The sequence below is a fragment of the Dermacentor albipictus genome, chromosome 10 (assembly GCF_038994185.2).
Source record: "Dermacentor albipictus isolate Rhodes 1998 colony chromosome 10, USDA_Dalb.pri_finalv2, whole genome shotgun sequence".
NCBI classification, from domain to species: domain Eukaryota; kingdom Metazoa; phylum Arthropoda; class Arachnida; order Ixodida; family Ixodidae; genus Dermacentor; species Dermacentor albipictus.
In genome coordinates, this window is record NC_091830.1 from 21,998,925 (window position 1) to 22,022,976 (window position 24,052).

At 45.7% G+C, this 24,052-nt stretch overlaps 1 protein-coding gene across 7 annotated transcripts in view; it reads left to right on the plus strand.

Annotated features, from left to right (window-relative positions):
* LOC135919679 (galanin receptor type 1-like) overlaps positions 1-24,052 on the plus strand; it is a 214,602-nt gene that overhangs the window by 103,912 nt on the left and 86,638 nt on the right. For all 7 annotated transcript variants that reach the window (XM_065453526.2, XM_065453528.2, XM_065453525.1 and 4 more), the window contains one exon: positions 3,291-3,909. In XM_065453526.2, the coding sequence (XP_065309598.1) occupies positions 3,374-3,909 (536 nt within the window). In that variant the 5' untranslated portion in view covers positions 3,291-3,373. The remainder of the gene's footprint in view (positions 1-3,290; positions 3,910-24,052) is intronic.

Below are 24,052 nucleotides of genomic sequence, written 5' to 3' on the forward strand. Positions count from 1 at the left end.
AGGAAAGGCAGAAAAGGAGAATGATTGCAGAAAGCAGAGTTTTATATTTGAGACAAAGCGATTAGTGCGCAACAGGCACCACGCATCGGTCATTCTACCCCGTTCCTGCGCGCTCTGCTCGAGGCATCCCAAAGCTCCGCTGGGAGCGCTTACGCTCGGTCTCCCCCAATTGCATGCAGTGCAGTGGAAGAGGCACGTCCGCTTTGACGAGGTAGCCGCGACCAAGAACTCGATCTCTCTGTCAACGAAAACCCTTGTCAGCCGCTATTTCTTTCACTGACGGCTCCGGCGCAGATGAAGGGATCACGTATACGGATTAGCGGAACAGGACGCTAATCTCCGCCTTAGTTGTGAGACACTCAGTGACGGCGTGCCGGTATCTCCCGCTCCACTGCACGGAAGTTAGACATACAGCGGATAGGCGTTGCGAAAGGTTCGAGAGGAAGCGCATTTCCGGTGCTGCAATCGTCCGAGTGGGCGCAGCAATTCTAGTCTCGCCCTACAGCTCCTAGATGGCGCCACCGATGCGGCTGCAGTTGTGCCAACGCGGCGGCGCCCCTGAGAACAGCAACAGGCAATCTCCTGCGCCTAGCGTTTAATATTCGATGCGCGAATGAAACATCAAAGAGATCGATCAGTAGCTCAGTAAAAAACTACGGATGAATCTACTGTATTGACCTTTTTCTGGTGAGGCTCGGCAGCTTCAGCCACAGCGTCCATGCGTGCATCTAGCTGCAATGCTTCTTATAGTGCCATGTGACGCCACGTCCATTCTGCCTGTTATCCAGAAAGACTCGGTTCACTGCACTTTACAGGCAGTCAATCAATATAGTTGTCGCTTTCAGTGAACATACAAAATATGGTTCACACAATTTCGTCATTAATTATTTCGGTAGTGTGCGATTTAATGCGAAGAAATGTCCCAGGATTTTAGTAACTTACTCAAATCTTGGGGAATTCGCCGGCTTGTTTCGGGGCCCTTACTATTTTTGATAAGAAGCATGATTCAGCTATGATACGCACTGCAGAAGCTATCGCATCTCTCGTGTTTGTCTGAGCGATACAAAGGGATCAGATGAGTATTTTCATCGATCTACACTGGACGAACAAGGAAGGCACAGCCTGGTGCCGACGTATCGATTAAGGAGCTTTGAAAGCGGTCGGCGCAAGAAAATCTTGGCCTGTTCAAGAGAAGTGCATTTTCCGAAGATTTAGCTATATGGTGTAAGGCTTGCGAGGTTTTACAACTTTGCGCACCATTTTGGGTACACAAAATGTTTCACTGATATTAAGGCATTTTCGTTCTGCCCTGGCTGCTATTCTTGCGGTGCACTGAAGAACTTCATTGTTTTTGCAGCCGGGTCCGCGGAACAACTCTCTCCAGAAAGTGCTAGTGGTTTCGCTCATGAACCTCTTCGAAAGATGGAGCATGCAGCCCGATCGAAAAGCTTATTTCTCGAAATACAAGTGTCCTTCTTTGACATTATGATTTCGAACGAAGGACAAAAAGCGCACACCGTGCCTCCAGAGATCCATGCATCCATCCATCGATAAATAAATAAATAAATAAAGAAATAAATAAATAAATAAATTTAGATTGCTAGCTATCTCGCTGTCAATTAATCAATCAGTATTCATTTTTTTTACGTATTCTTATCTATGTTTAAGCATTAAGCAGGCAGGACACCAGAACAGCTTTAAGGGTTGTCGTAGGTGTATTCTTTTTAACATTTAAAACGGTTAGGAAGTATATGCATATAACAAAATGCATATATTATGTATTTTTGGGGTGTACAATCCATTACTACAACCAGCGCGAATAAGACAGATACCGCCGGTAACAGAAAATGTGGAGAGTTTAACTTTTGCTTGGGGGAACCCTCTTCTCAACAGGTGACCAAGCGGAAAGGAGAGTTCTTCCCTAAGGAACGAAAGAGAGAGAAAACGAATTGCTCCTCTCCTCGCGGATAGCGTAGGAAGAGAGAGAGAGGGAAGAAATTGAGAAAGTCACGCCGGCGCGCTGAGAACTTTTTCGCCTTCTCTCTCAGCAAAACTCCTAGGGAAGAAGGAGGGAAATAGAGAGGTGGAGAGGAGGAAGCCGGTGCGGAGAGTCGCGCGCACGCGGGAGCTCCCAGTTTTCTCAGGGAAGCGCGACGGCGCAGGAGTCAGCTCTGCCCCGTCTCCCGACGCCGGCAGGGAAGCGTTGTCGCTCGTGCTCGCATCAGCTGAAAGTTTCGGTGCGGAAGTTTGCGTCGGCGCTTGGCGGTCGCTGGCCCCAGCTGACCCCATCTTTCGATGGCAATCGTGTCTAACAGTTGTCAGTGTACGTAAGTGTTTTGGTGACTTCCATGCAGGTTGACATCGGTCGCAAGAAGTTTCGGGACCGTTCACCCGCGCCTCTTATCCGTGCGTCCTAATTCTTTCTTGTGCGAATCCCATGACGCGAACGCCCGCTTGCACTGGTCCAGTCATTTCTCCATGCATGTTCATGGCCAGTCCATACGTCGGCTCATCTTGTGCGCGCCCCGTGACACTTTAGTGAACTAGTACCGCATCAACTTATATTTCTGAGCAGCGTGTGTGGGCCTAGTTTCTTTCTTTTTGTGCGGGTTTACAGACTCGACCTGTGGTAGCCGTACTGCATCGCAGATTATTCTCCCTTCCTGTTCGCCTCGCCTCGGCCTTTTTGGCACACTATTTCTTGAGTATCCGAGAACTGCAGCTCCCGCCAAGTCTGTGCTCATGAACTCACTACGAACGGAGTTCCACTTTCCTCACCACAATTTCTTATGCTCGTTGTGCCTGCGTGTAGGTGCCTTGGCCACTAACCTGACTGGTACCAGTTCGAAGGAAACGTAAAAAAACACATTTCGGCGCTTCCTCTCCACCCGTCTCCCACCCGTCCGGCTGTTAGTTTGCGAGTAATATGACTTCATTTTCTATGGCAAGTGAGAAACTGTGTCCTGCTTGACTACCATGACTACCTCTCTGATAGCTACCAGCCTGGCCACCTGGTGAATAGCTTTTGGTCCCCACGCTGCATTTCGGCGACTTTGTGTGCTTCATGACTCAACTTTGTCTACAGGACTCTATAAGACTATACTCCGCACGCCTGAGTCCCGTGACTACTTAAACGTCTGGTAACATCCCGATCACCTCGTAAATAATCCTCCAACCCAAAAGCTGTGCGTTCAGCTTCCACCTGCCATGTGTGTTTCACGACTCTAAACTGACGTGATTGTGCGCGACAACGTAAAGCTAATGCGCCACATGACCCTCTCTCCTACCAGGTACACCGTCACCTCTTGAAACGTTCCCCAGCCTTGGGCGTGTTGTTCCGTCTAGAATTGCGGTGTTAGTGCTATCGAATGCAATGACTCCCGCTCCCACTGGCGTCGGCGACAGCTGCGCGGGCGCCCCGTGGAACGCGTCTTCTCGCGTAGCGGCCGTGGTCAACGATGCCGCCGCGTCGTCGTCCATGTCTTCGTCGCCATCGGCATTCCCCAGGGCCCCGTTCAACGCGACCGCCGGCAACGCAGACCACCAGGACCCGCTTCTGGTCTACCCGGGCGTCCCTTACCCAGACCTCACGCAGCTACCGGGAGTGTGCAGCGCTTTCGTCCTCCTTTATCTAATCGTGATGGTGCTATCGCTGGTCGGCAACGCGATGGTGTGCTACACGGTGCTCTCGGACCGCAAGATGCACACGGCCGTCAACTACTACATGGTGAACCTCGCGGCCTGTGACTTGGCCGTCGGCGCGTTTGTGCTTCCGGTCAAGCTGATGGAACTGGCCGGTCCGGCCTCGTGGTCGCTGATGACCGACTGGCTGTGCACGGCCCTGCTCTACTCGCAAACTGTCGTAGTGTTCGCCTCCGTGTTGACGCTCGTCGCCACCTGCCTGGAGAGGTGAGTGACCGGCAGAGCTGCAACTTCTTGAAATTCTCCCTTTTTTGTATTTCTGGATACTCCTAACGGAAAAATTACAATACCGGACTGTGAATGAATCTGAGGTTAGTCGCAGTTTTTTGCGGCAACCAAGAACAGAATGAGAAATGTAGTGGTCACAGCTTGAAACGTGAATGGAGTGAGCAGTGCCTCAAGCTCATCGAAGATGTAATTATAGATTCATACGGTCCCTCACTTATTCAACTTACCAGGCAGAAGCTCTATACACGCACGCCAGGTGTCCCTATTCATCTCTGGTGCATCCGCCTTAAACATGCATTGTCCCAAATGTGGCAGAACATCGATAACATGTTTTTTAGCGTTCTTTCAGATATTTTCCACGTGTGCAGCATTCCAAGCTGTCGAAAGCAGACGAAGCAGCCTACTATTTCCAAAACGACAAAACCCAGAATTCGAAGATGCATACGCAAGAGCAGAGAAGTTGCACAACCGCACACGCTGGGACTAGCAACATAGTTTAGTGAAGCAAATTGGTCGAAAGGAAACCAAAGCGCACATGCGTCATACATAAACAAGTACACATAGAAGCATCGGTGTATCGGTGTACTGTGGGTTTTCAAGCTATGCACCAACAGGCCGAACACCAGACTGTTCCGATACTGCAACCAAATATTTCCACTTCGGGCAGCTAACATAAGTAGAAGCAATGAATGCAGCATTTGCACCAGATAGAATCGGAATAGCATTGATTTTCCCGCTGCAAACAACATTGATCAGAGTTGGGTCAAAATATCGACATGAAGTTTGGTACAGAAATTACTACAGGGAATTCTGGCTCTATTTTCTATAGCAGCAGCAATTCTGACAACACATCTTGCATCGGAAGGAGGGTCAGTTCATGGATTGTCAGAAGCTTTGCCCTGCTGGTTTCGAATGGCTGTGTGAATTTGAAAAACATAAAGAATTCGAGTCCCAAGGCCAACAAATTGAATCGATTACGTGCGTAGGAAGGAAATCATTGCCTTGCTTAGTTTAGAAAATTATTAATGGAACTTTAGCAAAATAAAATATAGCCCATTTGAAGTTGAAAGCTGGAAGAGCAGAAAAATCTATATTCTGACCACGATTTCCATCACAGATGAATAATCGCCGTACCAAGTTCCCTCTAGTAATTTTTCCAGGAAACTCCATGGATGCCATCAGTGGCTACGTTTCTTTTTCTTACGAAGACAATGACATTGGCTGTTGCTCACCTCTGTCTTCTACGTTATTCAAGGTGTGTTGGCATGAGCAATGTTATTTTTATTCTCATTTGTGCCTTATTCTGTGTTCTGATATCGATCTCGATATCGGTTCCCGATTTGATCAACCATTAAGTTAAGACGATGCGCCTAGATAGTGACAGCCAGCCCTGCCGAAAGGAAAGCAAGCGACACCTACACCGTGTTTGAAATGAAATACTGACCCTGGTCTGTCCCAATTCTTTTCAGTCAAATCTACAAACCCCGAAGGAAATAAAAAAATCACGTGGACTACTCAATTTCCCGGGTATTCTGTCCGACAACTTCGACCTGAGTCAGTCAGTGAAAAACAATTATTCGAAAAACTGGCTGAGAAATCGACTATTTAATCTCACGTCTATTTGATCGTATTCTTATTGAGAGAGATCAAACACAGCTGTTGCGCTTGAGACACACTAGTCGTCAATGAAATATTGTTTCAGTTAGTGAAAGCAGATAGTTAACGCGGATAAACATGGTGTGTAACAATCCGATAGAGTTGAATAAATTATTGCTGCGAGAGAACAGCGAAAACGTATGAATGTTCTATAGGGACACAATGTATACGCATGGGAAATCACAGAAGCGCAAGTGAACTGATGGATATATTATAACAGACATTACCTGACATGCGCATTAAATTGTCTAGCAGTATATACCATTTTAATTTAACGTGGATGAAATTACAATCTGACAGTGGTGAGAGCCATACCGCTACCTCCGCATTACGCGTTAGTTGCAATATAAATTGTGCTGCGGCCACAGTTATCAGTCCATCCACATGATAACTTGCATCTACATCTGCCTTGGGCAAGCTTTTCAACGCGCTCGCTTGTCCGCGAGAAAGTAAAAACCAGAAGAACCGCTCAGCGGTAGTCAACTGGACATTAGAGAGTTATAGCTCAGCGGGTTTACGGGCCTGCAGGCGAGCAAAGACGAAAACTATTTCAAGTGGACAACCGCAGTCGAGAACCTGAAGCGAACGTAATGTGTTTTCACAGTAACTCTTATCTTATGCAACAGGTAGCGCAGCAAAGCGCTCATGTCTATAGCCTTATTTTACTCTGCTTCAACGAGCGAGGGACCGCTAAGCTGAAACTGCACCGTTCATGCGGCACTCCGCTGCAGTCTCTGCTCACCCGCTGGCCCGTAAACCCACTGAACTCTTTGTTATGCTTACGCGTTCGGAACTCATAAGGAGTGCTTAGGCATCCTCTGATGCTTACCAGGTCTAGCCACGGGAGAGTCGACCACGGCCACTCAGAGCCATGGTTGAAGGATGTTATCATGCTTTCTTTGCGCGATGGCTTCCCGTAAATCATGGACTCAGAACAGCGGGCATGTGGCTAAAAACCCTCGCATGATGCCTAATGACATCTGTCTGTCCTTGCCTTTGCTGCATGTCACCATTATATATATATATATATATATATATATATATATATATATATATATATATATATATATATATATATATATATATATATATATACATACAGGCATTTGATCAACCATTGCGTACACTGCATATATTGGACATGATTGTGACAATTAGTTTGTGAGTAACAGCACGTTTCCGTGGGTCTACGTCAGTGAGTGTGTATGTATATATATATATATATATATATATATATATATATATATATATATATATATATATATATATATATAAAAGCAAGATTTTAGATTCTGTCAATGAAAGCAGCAGGCCTAATTTTGTAAAGGTTATTCAACAGCAGACGATATTCACACTGTCAATAGGGTGATAGCTATGTGCGGAATATAACCAACCCTTATGATAGCTTTCATTGATTACGAGAAAGCATTTGATTCAGTCCAAACCTCAGCAGTCATGTAGGCATTACGGAATCAAGGTGTAGATAAACCGTATGTAAAAATGCTGACAGATATCTATAGTGGCTCCACAACTACCGTAGTCCTCCGGGCTCCATAAACAAAGCAATCAAATCCCAATAAAGATGGGTGTCCGGCAGGTAGATACGATCTCTCCAACGCTATTCACAGCGTGTTTACAGGAGGTATTCAGACCTGAATTGGAAACAATTGAGGATAACAGTTAATGCAGAATACCTTAGTAATTTGCGATTCGCTGATGATATTGCCTTGCTTAGTAACTGAGGGGACAAACTGCAATCCATGCTCACTGACCTCGAGATACAAAGCAGAAGGGTGGGTAAAATAATTACTCTGGAGAAAACTTAAGTATTGTTTAACAGTCTCGGAAGTGAGCACTAGTCTGCGATAGGTAGCGAGGCACTGGAAGTGATAGAGGTATACATCTACTTAGGGCAGGTAGTGACCGCGGATCCAGATCATGAGACTGAAATAATCAGAAGAATAAAAATGGGCTGGGGTGCGTTTGGAAGGCATTTTCAGATCATGAACACTACGTTGCCACTATCCCTCAAAAGAAAAGTGTATAACAGCTGTGTCTTACCAGTACTCACGTACGGGGCAGAAACCTGGAGGCTTACGAAAAGGGTTCTACCTAAATTGAGGACGACGCAACGAGCTATGGAAAGAAGAATGATGGATGTAACGTTAAGGGATAAAAAAAGAGCAGATTGAGTGAGGGAACAAACGCGAGTTAATAACATCTTAGTTGAAATCAAGAAAAAAATGGGCATGGGTAGGACTGTAACGAGGAGGGAAGATAACAGATGGTCATTAAGGGTTACGGACTGGATTCCAAGAGAAGGGAAGCGTAGCAGGAGGCGGTAGAAAGTTAGGTGGGTGGATGGTAATAAAGAGTTTTCAGGGACAACGAGGCCTCAATTAGAACGTGACCGTTGTAGTTGAAGTATGGGAGAAGCCTTTGCTCTGCAGTGGGTGTAGCTATGCTAATGATGATATATATATATATATATATATATATATATATATATATATATATATATATATATATATATATATATATATATATATATAGCCACAACTTTATAAAGTAACGAAAGCATAGTTGAATAAGATATGTAGCTTTTAATAGAAGTCTAGTATTGATGAGCTAAAGGGAAGGAAATGTGGATGAAAATGAGCCGTAAAATATAAGTTCATTTATACGGCAAACTTTTGACATTTTAGCGGGAAAGGATAAAGAAAAAAAATGGCTGTGGCTTAAGCCCAGGATGCGAAGCATACTAGCCTTTATTTTAACGCGACAGCGTTAAGGAGCTCCTGTCACAGAAAAGCCGGTGTCGTCGGCGTCGGCTCAGGCGTGCGGCGCTTGCTCAGGCGCACATTTCGTTGTCGCGCCGAACGCTGCGTTGCTCGACGCTCACCGCGTCCGATGCGGGGCGCGTAGTCGCTGCGCCGTAGCAAAGCCACCTAGAAACAGTCTCTGTAGCACGCCGCAACCTTCGCTTTTCATTCCAACGAGCAGCTCTGTCTCCAGGAGGCATCTCACCTCGTGAGTGTCTAGCAGAGGCAAGCGCAGCTGCTTATATACCGCCGCGACGCCGCGAGCGACGGCGCGAGTTGGAGCCCCGTTTCTCCTCGGTCATGACGTCATGGTGTCACGTGGTATTGAAGGCGACACCGCCGTGCCTGAGGAGCTGGGTTGAGCTCTAGCAATATGGTTTGCATAAAACTGAACCGTCTGTTAGCTTAATTTCACATTCTAGTGCAAGTTCTTCACATTCTTTGTTTCCGATGCGCACATCAGCGAACACCTCCGTCAGCTATCGGATAATGCCAATACCAGCGTGACGTATTTCTTATTGCCAGATTCGTCCGAGTATCTTCACCTGTGTTTAGAAAAAGTTTGTTTAAACAAGAGAGAATACGAACGCTGACTCACAATCACGGCATAGTTACCACCAGGACGATAACATATACAAGGCACGAATCATTGTACTAATGGCACGTTTCGAAAGGAGTGTCCGAGTCCACACTCGCTACTATATAACTACATAAACTCACGGAAATGCCCAGTTACAGAAAAAGGTGTTCAATAGAAATCGTGCACACAACGATACTGCAGCCACCACCTTCGACTGCTTATGGAGCCAAGTGTGTAGCTGAGCTGCAAAGATAAGCTAGCTTGAAAAGGCGCCGTTCTTGCTCAGGGTATTTTTTTAGTTTTATTTGCATATATCATAAACATTGAAGGCAAACGTAGTAGTACTGGTATGCTTTAAAGTCCCTTTGAAGTTACCTCGTGTCCTTTAGGGTAACATATAAATATTAAGAGAAATAAGGCTGAAACCCTCGTCCCTCTGTACTTTCCTTCTGGTCGCGAAACTTGCCGTAAAGTTTTATGTAGGGACAGTCTGTAGCACAAGAGGCGCTGGCGTATTTAGAAAAGGGTGAAATTGCCGCACCAGGTGGCAGGGCTTTGCAATCATTCAAATCTTGTACCAGTAAAGACGCAGCTCCCCTATTTGTTTCAGTGGGTTTGCAGATTAACATGCAAGAACTCCTGGAAACTATTTTAGCGGCGTTGCGTTTCGGCTTGAGATGTACACGGCAGCCTCATGTAACTGAGGTGGCACCACTTCGCCTCTCCCCCCCCCCCTTCAGATAGCATTACTCGGACAAAATGTGCCGGTCAGTTGTCTTTACACTATGCATTAGTTACTTACGTGGATTAGTTAGTTACATTTGGTTATTAAGTATGGTAACAGGCCATAAAATGAATTATTAGTTTACTTGGCTTAGTTTAATTAATAAGTCAGTTATATTTGTTGAAATATTTTAATTAGGCAGGTTATAAATTAGCTTAGGGAATAGTTTAGGTAGTTTAGATAGATTGTTTAAGCAATTAGTTGGTTAGTATTTTTAGGTTGTTTGGTTGCTTATTAGGTTCGTGAGCTTATATAACTATAGTTTTATTTCGCCGTTTAGTTAATTAGTATCGTCGGAGGCTTTTTTGTTTGTTATACATAATTATATTTTTTTAGTAGGTCAGTTCACTTCTTATTATATAGGTCATCTTTCACCTTAGTCTTGCGAGGGTCCTTATTTAGTGAGTTTAATTAGTTCATAAATACATTTCTTAGTTGTACTTTACTTTAAATATTTATTATTTAGTTCGCTAGTTAAGGTGGTTATTACTACGTTTAAGGAACTAATCAATTAGTCAAGCTAGCTTCGGGAGTTATTACTAAGTATATAGTTTCGGTAATTAATAACTTTGGTTTGTACGCTAACACAGTTATTAGGCCAGTTAATGAGTTGAGTTATTATTTCAATAATTTGTTTGTTTGTTAGTTATTTTCCTAGTTAATTTTTTAAAATATAGCTGTTTTGATTCTGCAAGGTGATAATTTCAGTTCGTCTTGTTAGGTTATTTTGTTAGGTTACCCATTCACACATATCTTGGTTAGACAGGAAAGTTGTAATTCAGTTAAAAAGTTAAGAAGCAGTTACATTGGATATCTTAGTCATTGGTTTAGTTAGTAAAGTGGGTTATGTATTAGTTGGCCAGCTTACATATAAAAATTAACTCGTCATCGCGGCGCTGATAAAGTGGATAGCCAATGAAGCTGTCACAATGCCACCACTACAACGTCTGAGTGGAGTATGTAATGCTTTGTTGATGGTTGGGCTGCTTTTTTTGGGGTTGTTATATATTGAAACGTGTGCCGTTGCGTGTGTCGTATGGGTGATTTCAATGAATGTATTTGCTCTTCACTTCACTTTGCTGAGTGCTTGTAGCCTGTGCTATACGGGCTTATGGGCCTTTACATTTTTGCTTGCTTACGGAGTTATGAGCCACTGCTGATGATGATAGATGCTTGTTTTGAGCTTGTTCTTTATCGAAATGTACGCTGTTCGGAAATGTTGCACGCGTGATTCCAATGAATGTATTCACTGTTCGCTTCACTTTGCTGAGTTCTCGTAACCTCTGCATTGCCTGGGGGATGAAATATTTCATTTTTTCTTGCTTAGTGGGGTATGAGCCTATGCTGATGATGATAACTTTTTGCGACTGATGGACACGAGAAATTCCGACCGCCGAGAGGCTAACAGCTTCGCCGTGCAATCACTTGCCACCGCTGGGAACCGAACCCACAACCTTCACATTACGCCTGCGTTGCTCTAGCAGTTGTGCCACGGCGGCGGCTGTTCCCCCGTTCACTTTCTGGAGTAAAGTATGTGCATAAAATATACAACTCTGGGAGCGTTAGCTGGTGACATTCCCGGCCATGAAGTAAACGGGGATGTGACTTCTACTCACATATTAGTTTACTTGCGAGCCATGTATTATACGTAATTTTTTCCACTTTATATGCTTTAATAGATGTAATTTACGTAACTTTCATATCAGTTTTCATTCTCGAGTTACAGAGTTGTGAACGTGACCATTTAGTTCTGAAAATTTGCAGTGATGAACAATTTATATTAAAGACTTCCACGATCTGTATCGAAAATTTCCTACAAGCAGTTACCGGATTATATAGTTTCTCATTTAAGTGCAATAAACCTGAGAAAACTTGGTGCAGTGGTTGCCTATAAACTAGGTAGGATCCCCTGAGGTAAAGCGTTCTCCTAAATTAACGCGCATAATTAGTGCCCCAATTAGCGACGTAGGTTGCGTGTTAGTTTCTTTCAGACTATGGTTTTAAACATTTAGCTTGTTTTACCTACCTACTCTTGGTCTTACTGTTGAGCTTCATTGATTCGGCAGTCACCATCTGAGCAATCACGCAGGCCTAAAACGATTTAAACCTATTTAGTCTATTTTGAGTAGGAACTAGGCACCTTGCTCAATGAAGTTGAACTTCACATTTCGAAGACAAACGTCATAATAAGGAACAGGCTTACGTCCTAAACATGGTTCGATATACCTATTAATACATCTTTACCAGACTAGAAGAAACTTGAATGAACTTTTGGGATGCGTTCGTTATATACGGACTTCTTTTGAGTGGAGAAAAAACGAAGCAAAGGAGATACCTTGATTGCGAACAAAACTACAGCTTAGCTGGCAGTAATTCTTTCCTGCTACTTCGACAATTTCTTAATGCAAGCATTAATAGAGCTTCCGAGGCGCAGGCGCGGGTAGACCTACGCAACTGAAAACGAAAGTATGAAAAAAAAACAATAAATAAATTTTTTCAAGCTTCTGTTGTCTACATGCAAGTGGCTTTATATGGGCAGTCAGCCGACGTCCGAGTTTTTCCTATGTGTAGTTCGTTATGATTCGTGAAGCAGCAGTTTTACGAGGTAGTGTCGGTCGTTAAGTTTAGTGAGACTATTGGGTTTGGAATGTATTCGCATTGTTCAAGTGGATGTATTATTTGCTTGTTTTTGTTTATGCACAATAATTCTGAGTCAAGCGAAATACGTTTATCGCGTGTGCTCAAAGTGCTGCAGAGTTCACCTGCAATACCGTTGCTTCGGCACTTGTCGAGAACGTGAGTGCCATATGCAGCTGGCGATGCACTTTGAATACTGTTTGTCGCGCGATGGGCATGGAATTGTTTTAGCGAGGAAAAGTCCTCAACTCCGGTCACGTGTTTAGGACAGTGAGCTTATGTAAGCCTTCGTTCTTGTAAATCACATACACCGTTTACGACTTGCAAGAGCGACGTGAAAGTGTCAGGCTTCGGCCTAGTGTGAAGATCACCGGTGTTCTCGCGCATTTCAAAGTTGTAGCCCGGGAGCTCATTTGTTTAAGCCAGTTGTCGCCAGTACATTTTTTTCACATTTGCTCGCGAAGCAAGCGCATTGTGCCGTTTCGCTAGTGGGAACTACAGGCGATCAGCGAACTCTCTCGAACAATGGCACGTCGAACGCAAAAGTTGAAGCAATATCAGAAACGGAACTCCAAGTCTTTCGTGTTTTCCTCGTAGATATGAGAGTGTAACCTAAATTTCGAAAGGAGCGTGGCTTAACGAAACAATCTTTCTGCCATTAAGCAAATGAACAAAAACAAAGGCCAAATGCGGGAGTTCAGCACTTACCACATGTTTGAGTACTTTCGTCACGAGAACAAAGCCTTTCAAAATGGGTCTCCTGAAAACACGATGGTCATCACGAGCCCCTTGCTCTCCGAAGAAAAAGCTGTCATGGTTCTGCTCGAGTTCGTGAGCTCTGCTGGCCTGAAAGCAGATTCTGAATATAGAAATGCAAAGAAATATTTTCTTTAAAAATAAGCCAAACGGCTTGTTTCCAAGACCTACCGAGTTTCTCTGCGTATGTCTTCACACACTCGCCTTGGTATTTTTTAGAAACCTCTTGTAATTTTCCTGAACAGACTAATAAATTACTGCAAGCTTGTGCTGTGTCAAAAAGAACTTCAGGCCTGCATTTTTAAGCAAAATTACACCCTTTTGCCACACAACAATAATCGTCATCCGTATTGTCCGCATTTGCTTTCTTTAATGTGGCGAGCCCGGTACTTCCAAGTCACGAACGGCATGACCGTTATCAGCATGATAGAGCATTCTCGACAGAAAAGTAGCGAGGGCAGCGTTTACAACGAAGGAAACGCAAGCAACACAGATGACGATTATTGTTCTGTGGCAAATGTACATCCCGAAAGGTGTACGTTTGCTTAAGAATGTAGCGTGTGCGATGTAGTACTTAACACAGACCTGTTATCCACTCAGGTAAAAAGGGGTTCCGCAAAATTTCTCAAGATAGTAGAAACGGCATTTCATACATCTTGATCTTGGTAGCCAAAACAATTGCAGGGATTCACTTCATTCAGGTAAAGTTACTAGGAAAGTTCATGCTGAAGATGTCTTCAACATGAACTTGAAATGAAGTGTTTATGCCAACAAAAAGAGTCCTGTATAGCGTAATACACGGTGATCACAACAAAAATTGTGAAGCACCGCAGGTACGAGTAAGGTGACTCAGCATATACTTCGCACGCTGCTAATACGATTTATCGCAGTGGACTACTTGTAGATGAACTCGATGCAATTGATCACTCTGATCTATCGAAAGCGCGGGCAATCAATGGGTCAGCTGTGATGCAGTAACTCCATCTTCATAATGCATTCACTATCAATCATAATTTGACCATGCCCACGTGTGTCGTCCTCGGGTTGTGTGCTCGAAAACATCATTTTTCACAACGAAATGATATGTGGCCAAAACATTCCCCTACAGCGTCCGAGGAGCAACCGATGTGATGTATACCGATGCGGTTTACACCACCAACTGACTGAGGAACCCAAACACGCCAATCCAATAACGCAGCCTGGCCGCTGCGCTGGGCTGAAGGAAGATTGACTTGGTCTCCCGCTAGGCTTCCGCAATGGACACGGGGCTTAAAAATGCAAAGCCCTAAAGAATGGCTCCGTAACAAGAATGTCCAGAAACAGAGGCCTTTACGGCTAGCCTTTCAGTAAGGGCAGCAATAGATATCGCTATGTCATTTAGTTCCTGGACATTTTTTTTTTCAAAACTGACAGTTGGTCTGTTATGCGATGTCTTGCAAAACACGAGCAAAGGGTAAAAAAAGAAGATGGCAAATAAATGATGGAAGAAAATTCATTACGATAAGAAAGATATTTATGGGTATTATGGAGGAATAGTATCTCGACCACGGCACAAGGTGGAACCAATTTTCGGCAAGACATATTTGGAGCAGGATCGGATACTTCTCATTGTGGGTCGGAATCGTGTGCGGATCAATTCTGAATGCCTCTGCGGAAAATTGATGTGCTTTCGAAAGCTGCGTCTTCGTAAAACCAAAATTCCGGTTTTGAGAGCGGAAGTACAGAAAATCACGTGAACATGAGGATGTTACAGCTGAAGCGGACAGCGGTGGTGTGTATAAGAGAGTTGTAGATGGAGAGCTGGAAAAAGGCAACTTATGGGGCTGAGTCGCAAGTTTATGGGGCTGAGTCTTGGAGAATAACATAGCCTAGCTGATGATTAAGAAACGAGCGATTGCGTGGTAAGTTAAGGCTGAACTTTAAGAGGAAGGAAGAGAGTGGCGTAGATGCGATAGAAAACGTGGGTAGCTTAGATTCGTGTTTCACTTCAGAAAAAGAAATAAAGTTGGGCAGTCCCCGTTACGTGTAGCGCCTTGAAGTGTTGCTCTTGTACTGACTAACGAAATGTGAGCTAGAGGAGGGCACGAATTGTGTTACTTTACCTACCCGTATTTTCCTTTTTCTAATAAACATAATGAAATAAAAAGATGTGAGTGTGCAGTCATGGTAGAGCATTCTGTTCACAGTCGTACGGTAGTTGGTTGAAATCAGTTAAAAACAACATCTTTTCTTTCATGATGGTCACTGCTGAGATGTTCGAACCTGACATTCCGCAGACAGTCCGATTCCGAGCTCTTGAGTGCTTTGCGTAATAAAAACGAAAAAGTATAAAGCAAAAGCGAACGCTTCGCTCCAATGCTAGGTACTCTGGGCATCCGCATGACTCTGTCTCAAGGTCTTCAAAATAAATTCTACAGCTCCCGGCCCTTACGTGCCTTGAGCTTACCATCAAATTAAAAAGAACACAACACCTTGGATAGAGCGGCCCAACTTTTCAAACGGAACACGTTATTGCTTCGAGCAGATAGCCTTCCATTCTTGCGATAACACTGTCAGACATTTTCGCACCTTAGTGAGCAGCCGGAATGTAAGGGCTCTGGCGAGCACTTTGAGGAAATGGTCAGTTTGCTGCCTATTGCGAGCAATAGGGCGTGAGTAAGCATTATAGTTTTTGAAATTACCTTTCTGGCTCCTGTCGTAAGTGGCGAATGTCGCGTTCGTTCTAGCTCACGCGAGAAATGTGTGCGCGTTCTCTCTTTATTAAGAGCGAAAGGTGAAAAGAACCTTGTCAGAAGAAATCAATGTTAGCTATTCAGCGGACCCTTTGGAACTCCCGAGCTGCGCGTATTAGGGCGATGTATCGTGATTTTTCATGCTTAATGGCGACGACGTTGGAATCTTGTGCCGTGGTGCTGTGAATCATTGGCTAAAGGCATCGTGGCTTTAAATAGAGTAATATCTAAACCAATTCGATAGTGAGGCAGCACCGCACATCCTTGCTGGCGTTTTGCCCTAATTCACTTCCAGGCACGAAATAAACAATTTACATTTCAGCCTTGAATTGAATTATGGGGTTTTACGTGCCAAAACCACTTTCTGATTATGAGGCACGCTGTAGTGGAGGACTCAGGAAATTTCGACCACCTGGGGTTCTTTAACGTGCACTTAAATCTAAGTACACGGGTGTTTTTTGCATTTCGCCCCCATCTAAATACGGCCGCCGTGGCCGGGATTCGATCCCGCGACCTCGTGCTCAGCAGACTAACACCATAGCCACTGAGCAACCACGGCGGGTCATTTCAGCCTTAGGACGTCGCTTCCAATTTTCGCTTTGATAAATTTACTCTTTCAATCAATCGAAAATTCATGATCTAATAAAGCAGTCACGCATAAAATTAATAATTCAGTTATTCATTGTATTGTACATACGTTTAGTCGACAAGTTTCTCAAATAATCGTACATTCCATCTATCAATCAGCCCATACATCAAATGATATATAAGATGCGAAAGGCAGGGAGGTTAACCGGATGATAGCATTCCACTTTGCTGCTCTCCACTGTGGAAGAGGGAAAGGGAGAAAGAACGACACAGGAAAAAAAAACACAACGCAAAGAAGGAGAGAGTGATGAAAAAAAAAGATCGTGCTTCATAAGACCCATTCACTAATGAATTTGTTATGTATGTCTAACGATGTCTAGAGGCACTGTTAAGGTGGTTTTCAATTTAGAATTTCTTTTAATGTACTTGATAAACACACTAGCAAGAACAGATAAATTGCTTAACGGCAAATTGAATCAGAATGGCAGAAACATGCGTGATGTCAGAGCATGAACATAAAGACATGTTTCAGAATGCTACTCGCGAGTACACTGCTCTAATAGACAAGGACGAAACTGAAAACTGGGAACTCATTTTTTCCTACTGCTAAAAAAATAACTGGGTCGAAGTCATTACGTGGGAAGAAATTAGGGAACCGTAGCATTAGTAACCTAAATGTCATGACCCCACCTTCTCCATTAAAGTCACTAAATATGGCTCCCACAGAAGCCAAAAACTGCGCATGAGTCAACCTTTTGCCCACGAAACAAGCCGATGTTTTAAGGAAAAGCCGCACGCTACGTTCATAGGAGCCCACCTCGTCCCATAGCGAACGAACGCGCTTGTTTTACTCTTCCCCAATGGTCTACCCGCTTTGTCTTGGACAATCGAAGACAACTGGATTTTGTAATCGAGGATTTCAGCAGACTGTAGTTCTCACTACGTGGTAATGCCCATAGACAGGAAAAGAGCTGGCAAGATAAATTTTCGAAGGCGATTAGAACTACAAGTAGGCCAGCGTGCGTCACACTGTTCTATGTCATTTGGAACGTTAAGGCTTCGCGCACCAACCACAGTTCAGTACTACTCCTCCCCTTCCCCCCGCTCCCCAGCCTCTCCCAACACTCCTCGCTTCCAGTCGATGGGAGAGCTGAAGGTTTGTTTAAGAACAATGCCCTGTTCCCTTTGTGTAATGCCAGCAGACGTCTTTACTTTCAACAAACACAGGCTATTTTTATCTCGAGAGCATTCTATTTCTCTTTCGTATTACGCGCACGTCTGTGTCTTCAAAGAATCAATGAACGGTTCTCCGAACACCAGCGTACTCATGACGCAACGGAAGTTTTCGCTAAAGGCACGCAACTACTGCAGATGCGATGCCACCCTTGGCCCGGGCTTTGCTTGTGGAGAGTACAAGCACGGCGTCTGCTTGTCTCCTTTGCTCTTACCCGAGCGGTTGTACGCGAAAGTGGCATATTCGGTTGAAGATGGGAAAACGGGAGGCTAAGCGCCGCCACGTCTGTTTGTGTTCATATGAAGTGCTCCCTTGCTTTCAGACGAAACGGCGATTTCTTTTGCTTAGCTACATCACAAAGTCTTACAGGGAACCCAGATATCGAGAACCAGTTCTACAGGAGAGCAACGAATGGGTTGAGAGTGCATATTGTAAGTACGCACAAGTTTTGAACTGTACTACCGTACGTACCCAGCGACTCAAGTTGGTCCTATACGGTTGGTTTCAAATCGTTTTCCCTTCAACACGGTAACCCGATGCGCCACCCATTGCACCACGTATGGCGCACTGACCCAAGTTGGCAGGAAAATGGGGACGGACGGATGGACGGACCGACCAATCGACCCACCGGCTGACCCCAGCAAGTTCTTTAAGCACTCCAAGAATGCCTAATGGTATCTGACAAAAGCTCCGTGTTCAGGATAGACCTGTCAGCAACTTCCGCACTAACTGTGCATGTTTAACTTTATTATCTATGTTAGACGTCCAAGGACGTCATTCAGAGGACAACGGCGGCTAATACCTACATGCTAGGCTACCGACAAAAACAAATTCATAAGTCGTGTCGCGTCGTTCAATTTTCAGCAGGGTTTCAGCAGTTTTTCCAAGAAATAAGCGCGCACGAAATTTCAGAGAAGCACGTCTATTCTTATGCAAACCTTCATATTCAAAAGAGCCCGAAGAGTTTTTTTTTTTATTTTTCTTGAGCAGAGCCGGGAACTGGCTTGCGTTGCTGAAAGTCGGTTTCTCGCGCTAAGGAGTTTAGGGACCATTGGGATTCCGGGAAGGGGAGGTGGGTAGTTGAGCTAGGCCTGGGGTTCTGTAACGTGCACCTAAATCTAAGCACACGGGTGTTTTCGCATTTCGCCCCCATCGAAATGCGGCCGCCGTGCACAGAAGGGGAGGCGCAGCGGTTTTGATGTTTCACTAAAACGTGCTGATGTTTCGATAGCTTGAAACAGTGACATAGGCACAGCTGTATCAATCATACATGGCGCGTCTGGCCAAGTTCTGCTTGTAGCAATGCGGTTCCGGGGAACGCATGCGTTCTTATGTTCTATCACGCCTGTGAGTGTTATTGGAAATCTGTTGGTGGGGATGTTCCTGTCATTTTTTTGTGTAGGCCGTAGTCATTCCTCTCTAGAATATTCTGAAGGAGAACCAACGACTGCGTAGTCGTACTTACTAAGTGAGGTCGTAATGGCTGTTGAAACGGGAGTAGCATGTGCTACATTTCTACATAATTGTTCATAGAGGGGTTGGATTTACAAATAACGCTGAGGAAATTTGAAAACACGGCCAGACAAAAAAAAGGAGATTGCGATATAGCACGTTCAAACACATGCTCCCATCAACATTTACCGAATGACAATAAATTCCCCCTTTCTTGTCTTTGTGTCTTACTGCATCCAAAGAGTATCGCAAGCAAACTGAAATACGTTACTTTTTCCCTGTGCAGATGTCCCGTGGTCGTCTCTTTTGCGCACCTTCCTACAGTTTCCACTCTACGAGCACTCGGAATGACAGCAAACGCGAAATTCCATTACCGAATACGCGTTGCCCATCTCGGCGAGGCCTTTGAGCGTTAGTCTTGTTGACTCATGGCTTAACGCGTGTAACACCGGCGAGACGAGAACGTGGGAGGATCACTAAATAAAGGCGGCCAACGAAATAGCCGAGAGTTGCCGGCTCTGCCGATTGTTTCGAGATATTCACACTCTATCCTCACGCTAAGCCAGGCGGGATTTTGTCGGGATCTGTTAGACACTGTTATGTCGCTAAATACAGGCAACGTAGTCTAAGCCACGGATCTTGTTAGTCATCGAAAGAGAAGGGCCGTTAACAAAAGAGCGTCCTCTTTACACTTAGGACGACTGTGTGCGGCTTATTCCCCTGTGAGGTGTTCTATCTATCTATCTATCTATCTATCTATCTATCTATCTATCTATCTATCTATCTATCTATCTATCTATCTATCTATCTATCTATCTATCTATCTCTCTATCTATCTATCTATCTATCTATCTATCTATCTATCTATCTATCTATCTATCTATCTATCTATCTATCTATCTATCTATCTATCTATCTATCTATCTATCTATATATATATATATATATATATATATATATATATATATATATATATATATATATATATATAGACTGCTGAGCACGAGGTCCCGGGATCGAATCCCGGCCATGGCGGCCGCATTTCGATGGGGGCGAAATGCGAAAGCACTCGTGTACTTAGATTTAGGTGCACGTTAAAGAACCCCAGGTGGTCAAAATTTCCGGAGTCCCCCACTACGGCGTGCCTCATAATCAGAAAGTGGTTTTGGCACGTAAAACCCCATAATTTAATTTTTTAACATATATATTGTTACGGTGAAGTGAAGGAAGACGTTGAATTGGACTAGAGAAAGACGAAGTCTGGCGGTTGCCTGAACGCCATATCCATCATTTGTAAATATAAGTTATTTTACACTCGTGGGCCTGCTTTCTTCCCGCAACATTTTGGTGGAAGGTGCGGGGTACCACCACGGAACTTCGCAGCGGACGTCATCTACCTGCTGCCACAATGGCAAATCAACCGACACAAGCGACAACGCCTCGGCAGCCCGTGCCCACGGTCATCCTCACTCACCCACGGGACCCGGGAACATTTTGTGGCACGGACAACGTCGACGTCGAGGACTGGCTTACGATGTACGAGCGAGTGTGCGACAACAACAGGTGGGATCCTACAATGATGCTTGCAAACGTAATATTTTATCTGAAGGGAACTGCGAAGCAATGGTATGACACACATGAAGCTGACCTAACGAGCTGGGATGTTTGCAAAGAAAAAATGCGAGACCTGTTCGGCAGACCTGTCGGTCGTCAGCTGGCAGCTAAAAAAGAACTTGCGTGCCGCGCTCAGACGTCCACAGAATCCTATGTCGTGTACATACAGGATGTGCTGGCCCTCTGTCGCAAGGCTGATGACAACATGACCGAGGCAGACAAGATTGGCCATATATTGAAAGGTATTGCAGACGATGCCTTCAATCTCTTGATGTGTAAGGATTGTGCCACTGTGGATGCAATTATTAAGGAGTGCCGGCGCTTCGAACAAGCGAAGGGCCGCCGCGTCACTCAAACTTTCGACCGGTTGCCCAATACCGCCGCGACATCTTCTTGCGAAGACCCGCCGCGGTTCGTTCAGCCCGCAGGACCGGAAGAAATAACGCGCATCGTTCGCCGTGAGCTTGAGGCCATGGCCCCGGCTCCCGTTCGTTCAGACTGTCGGGAAAGCGTACCCGCTATCTCCCTTATACAAGCGGTCGTTCGGGAGGAAATAGCAAGTTTGGGCATTCCATCTCTCTGCTCAGTCCGCCATACCAACACCTACCAAATTTATCCGACCGCTCGCTCCCGGACGCAAAGCTTTCCACCACTCCGTCGCAACCCAGCTGAATGGCGCACAGCGGATGATAAACCCATCTGTTTTAATTGTTCCGGTATTGGACACATCGCCCGTCATTGCCGCAACCACTGGTTGTCGCCTCCTCGGTGGTCGTCTCCGAGTCACTACAGCCAAGTACCCGACAATCGCACTTTCTCGCCCTATACGCCGACTAGGAACATCAACGCCGACAGTGCTCCACCAAGATCCAGCCGATCCCCGTCTCCGCAAGGTCGTAGGTCCCGTTCGCCTCTCGTTCACCGCTCTTCGTCCCCTTCTGCAACCGGTCGCTTCGCTTCGGGAAACTAGGCGGTGCAGCTCCCGGAGGTGAAGCTGCAACTCCGACCCGGCCCACAAATCCTCTATTGACCCTGCCTACATGTGGAAACCTGCTGGACATTGAAGTCGATGGCGTTCCTGTTAGATCTCTCGTTGATACAGGAGCGCAGCTTTCAGTTATGAGCGCTGCTCTCCGCCGCCGGCTCAAAAAGGTTCTGACCCCCGCCGTACCGTGCACCGTGCGAGTCGCCGATGGGAGTACGTCACCTGTCCTTGGAATGCGCACAGCACGTGTGACCATTGGGGGCCATTATACCGTTGTTCTATTTATCGTCCTTGAACACTGCCCACACGACCTAATTCTCGGCCTCGACTTCCTTTCGAAACACTCTGCCCAAATTGACTGCTCCGCAGGTGTTGTACAGTTGGACCTGCCGCTTCCTGCCGACGCAACCACTTGTGCTCCACACCGCTTATGTGCTGCTGAATTTGCAAGGCTGTCTCCACAGGCTGCTACAAATGTCCTGCTGACGCCCTGTCCTCCCGTACCTGATGGCGAGTACGTCCTGTCGCCGCTTACTGACGTGGTTTTGTCGCGTAATATTGCCCTACCGAGCACCTTAATTCGGATCCGCGAAAACTGCGCTCGCGTGCCCATCCTGAATTTTGGGTTCTCGTCACATGTTTTGCCACACGGTATCGCCATAGCGCATATCACTCCTTTGGAAGAATTTCAGATTTCTTTTTTGACCTCTGAATCCTTCCTCAGTACGAACGGACCTTTGTCACCCACTCCTCCGTACTCGACGCCTGCGGACGATGTTTCTAAGATGATCGCCCCCGACCTTCCTTCCGAGCAAACAACAGCTCTTCGTCATCTCCTGTCATCTTATCGGGACATCTTTGATTTGGACGACCGTCCACTTGGCCAGACATCTGTTGTCACGCATCGCATCAACACCGGTGACGCCAGCCCCATTCATAGGCGGCCATATCGTGTCTCGGCAACAGAAAGGGCCATCATACAGAAAGAAGTAGACAGGATGATGGACAAGGACATCATTGAACCCTCCAGTAGCCCGTGGGCATCACCGGTTGTCTTAGTAAAGAAAAAAGATAACTCGTGGCGCTTCTGCGTTGACTACCGTCACCTCAACCGGATAACAAAGAAGGATGTTTATCCCTTGCCTCGCATTGATGACGCTCTTGACTGCCTTCACGGATCCCAATACTTTTCATCAATTGACCTCCGCTCCGGCTATTGGCAGATTAGCGTCGATGAGATGGACCGCGAGAAAACCGCCTTTGTCACACCGGACGGTCTGTACCAATTTAAAGTCATGCCCTTTGGATTATGCAATGCGCCAGCAACATTCGAGCGCATGATGGACTCTCTCTTGCGCGGCTTGAAGTGGTCTACATGCCTGTGTTACCTCGACGATGTGATTGTGTTTTCGCCGAACTTTGAGAGCCACCTGCGGCGCCTCACAACCATACTCTCCGTGTTTCGCAGGGCTGGCCTTCAGCTAAACTCCTCCAAGTGCCATTTCGGTCGCCGTGAAATTAACATGCTTGGTCATCTCGTCAACGCCGCCGGAATCCAACCTGATCCACAGAAAGTTCACGCCGTGCGAAATTTTCCTGTACCTTGTTCAACGAACGATGTCCGTAGTTTTCTGGGCTTATGCTCTTATTTTCGGCGATTTGTGAAAAATTTTGCGGACATCGCTCACCCTCTCACTGACCTTCTTAAGAAAGACGCCTCTTTCTCTTGGGGACCGCTACAGGAGAAAGCCTTCTCTACCCTGATTGAGCGGCTTACCACTTCCCCGATTCTCTCCCACTTTGACCCTTCTGCGCCCACTGAAGTACGAACTGACGCGAGTGGTCATGGCATCGGCGCTGTCCTCGCTCAGCGTCAACAGGGCCAAGACCGTGTCATCGCTTACGCTAGCCGCCGCCTTTCCACGCCCGAGCGAAATTACTCCATTACTGAGAGAGAATGCCTCGCGCTCGTATGGGCGGTCGCGAAATTTCGCCCGTACCTTTTCGGTCGGAGCTTCTGCGTTGTCACCGACCATCACGCCCTCTGCTGGCTCTCCTCTTTGAAGGACCCAACTGGACGACTTGCACGTTGGGCATTGCGCCTACAAGAATATACATTTTCTATTATATATAAGTCAGGACGCCTGCATAAAGACGCTGACTGCCTGTCCCGCAATCCCGTGGATCAACCGGACGATACCGATGCAGACTCGGACATCAGTATTCTGTCCCTCTCCGGCTTCCTCCACATTGGCGACGAGCAGCGCAAGGATCCTGTTCTT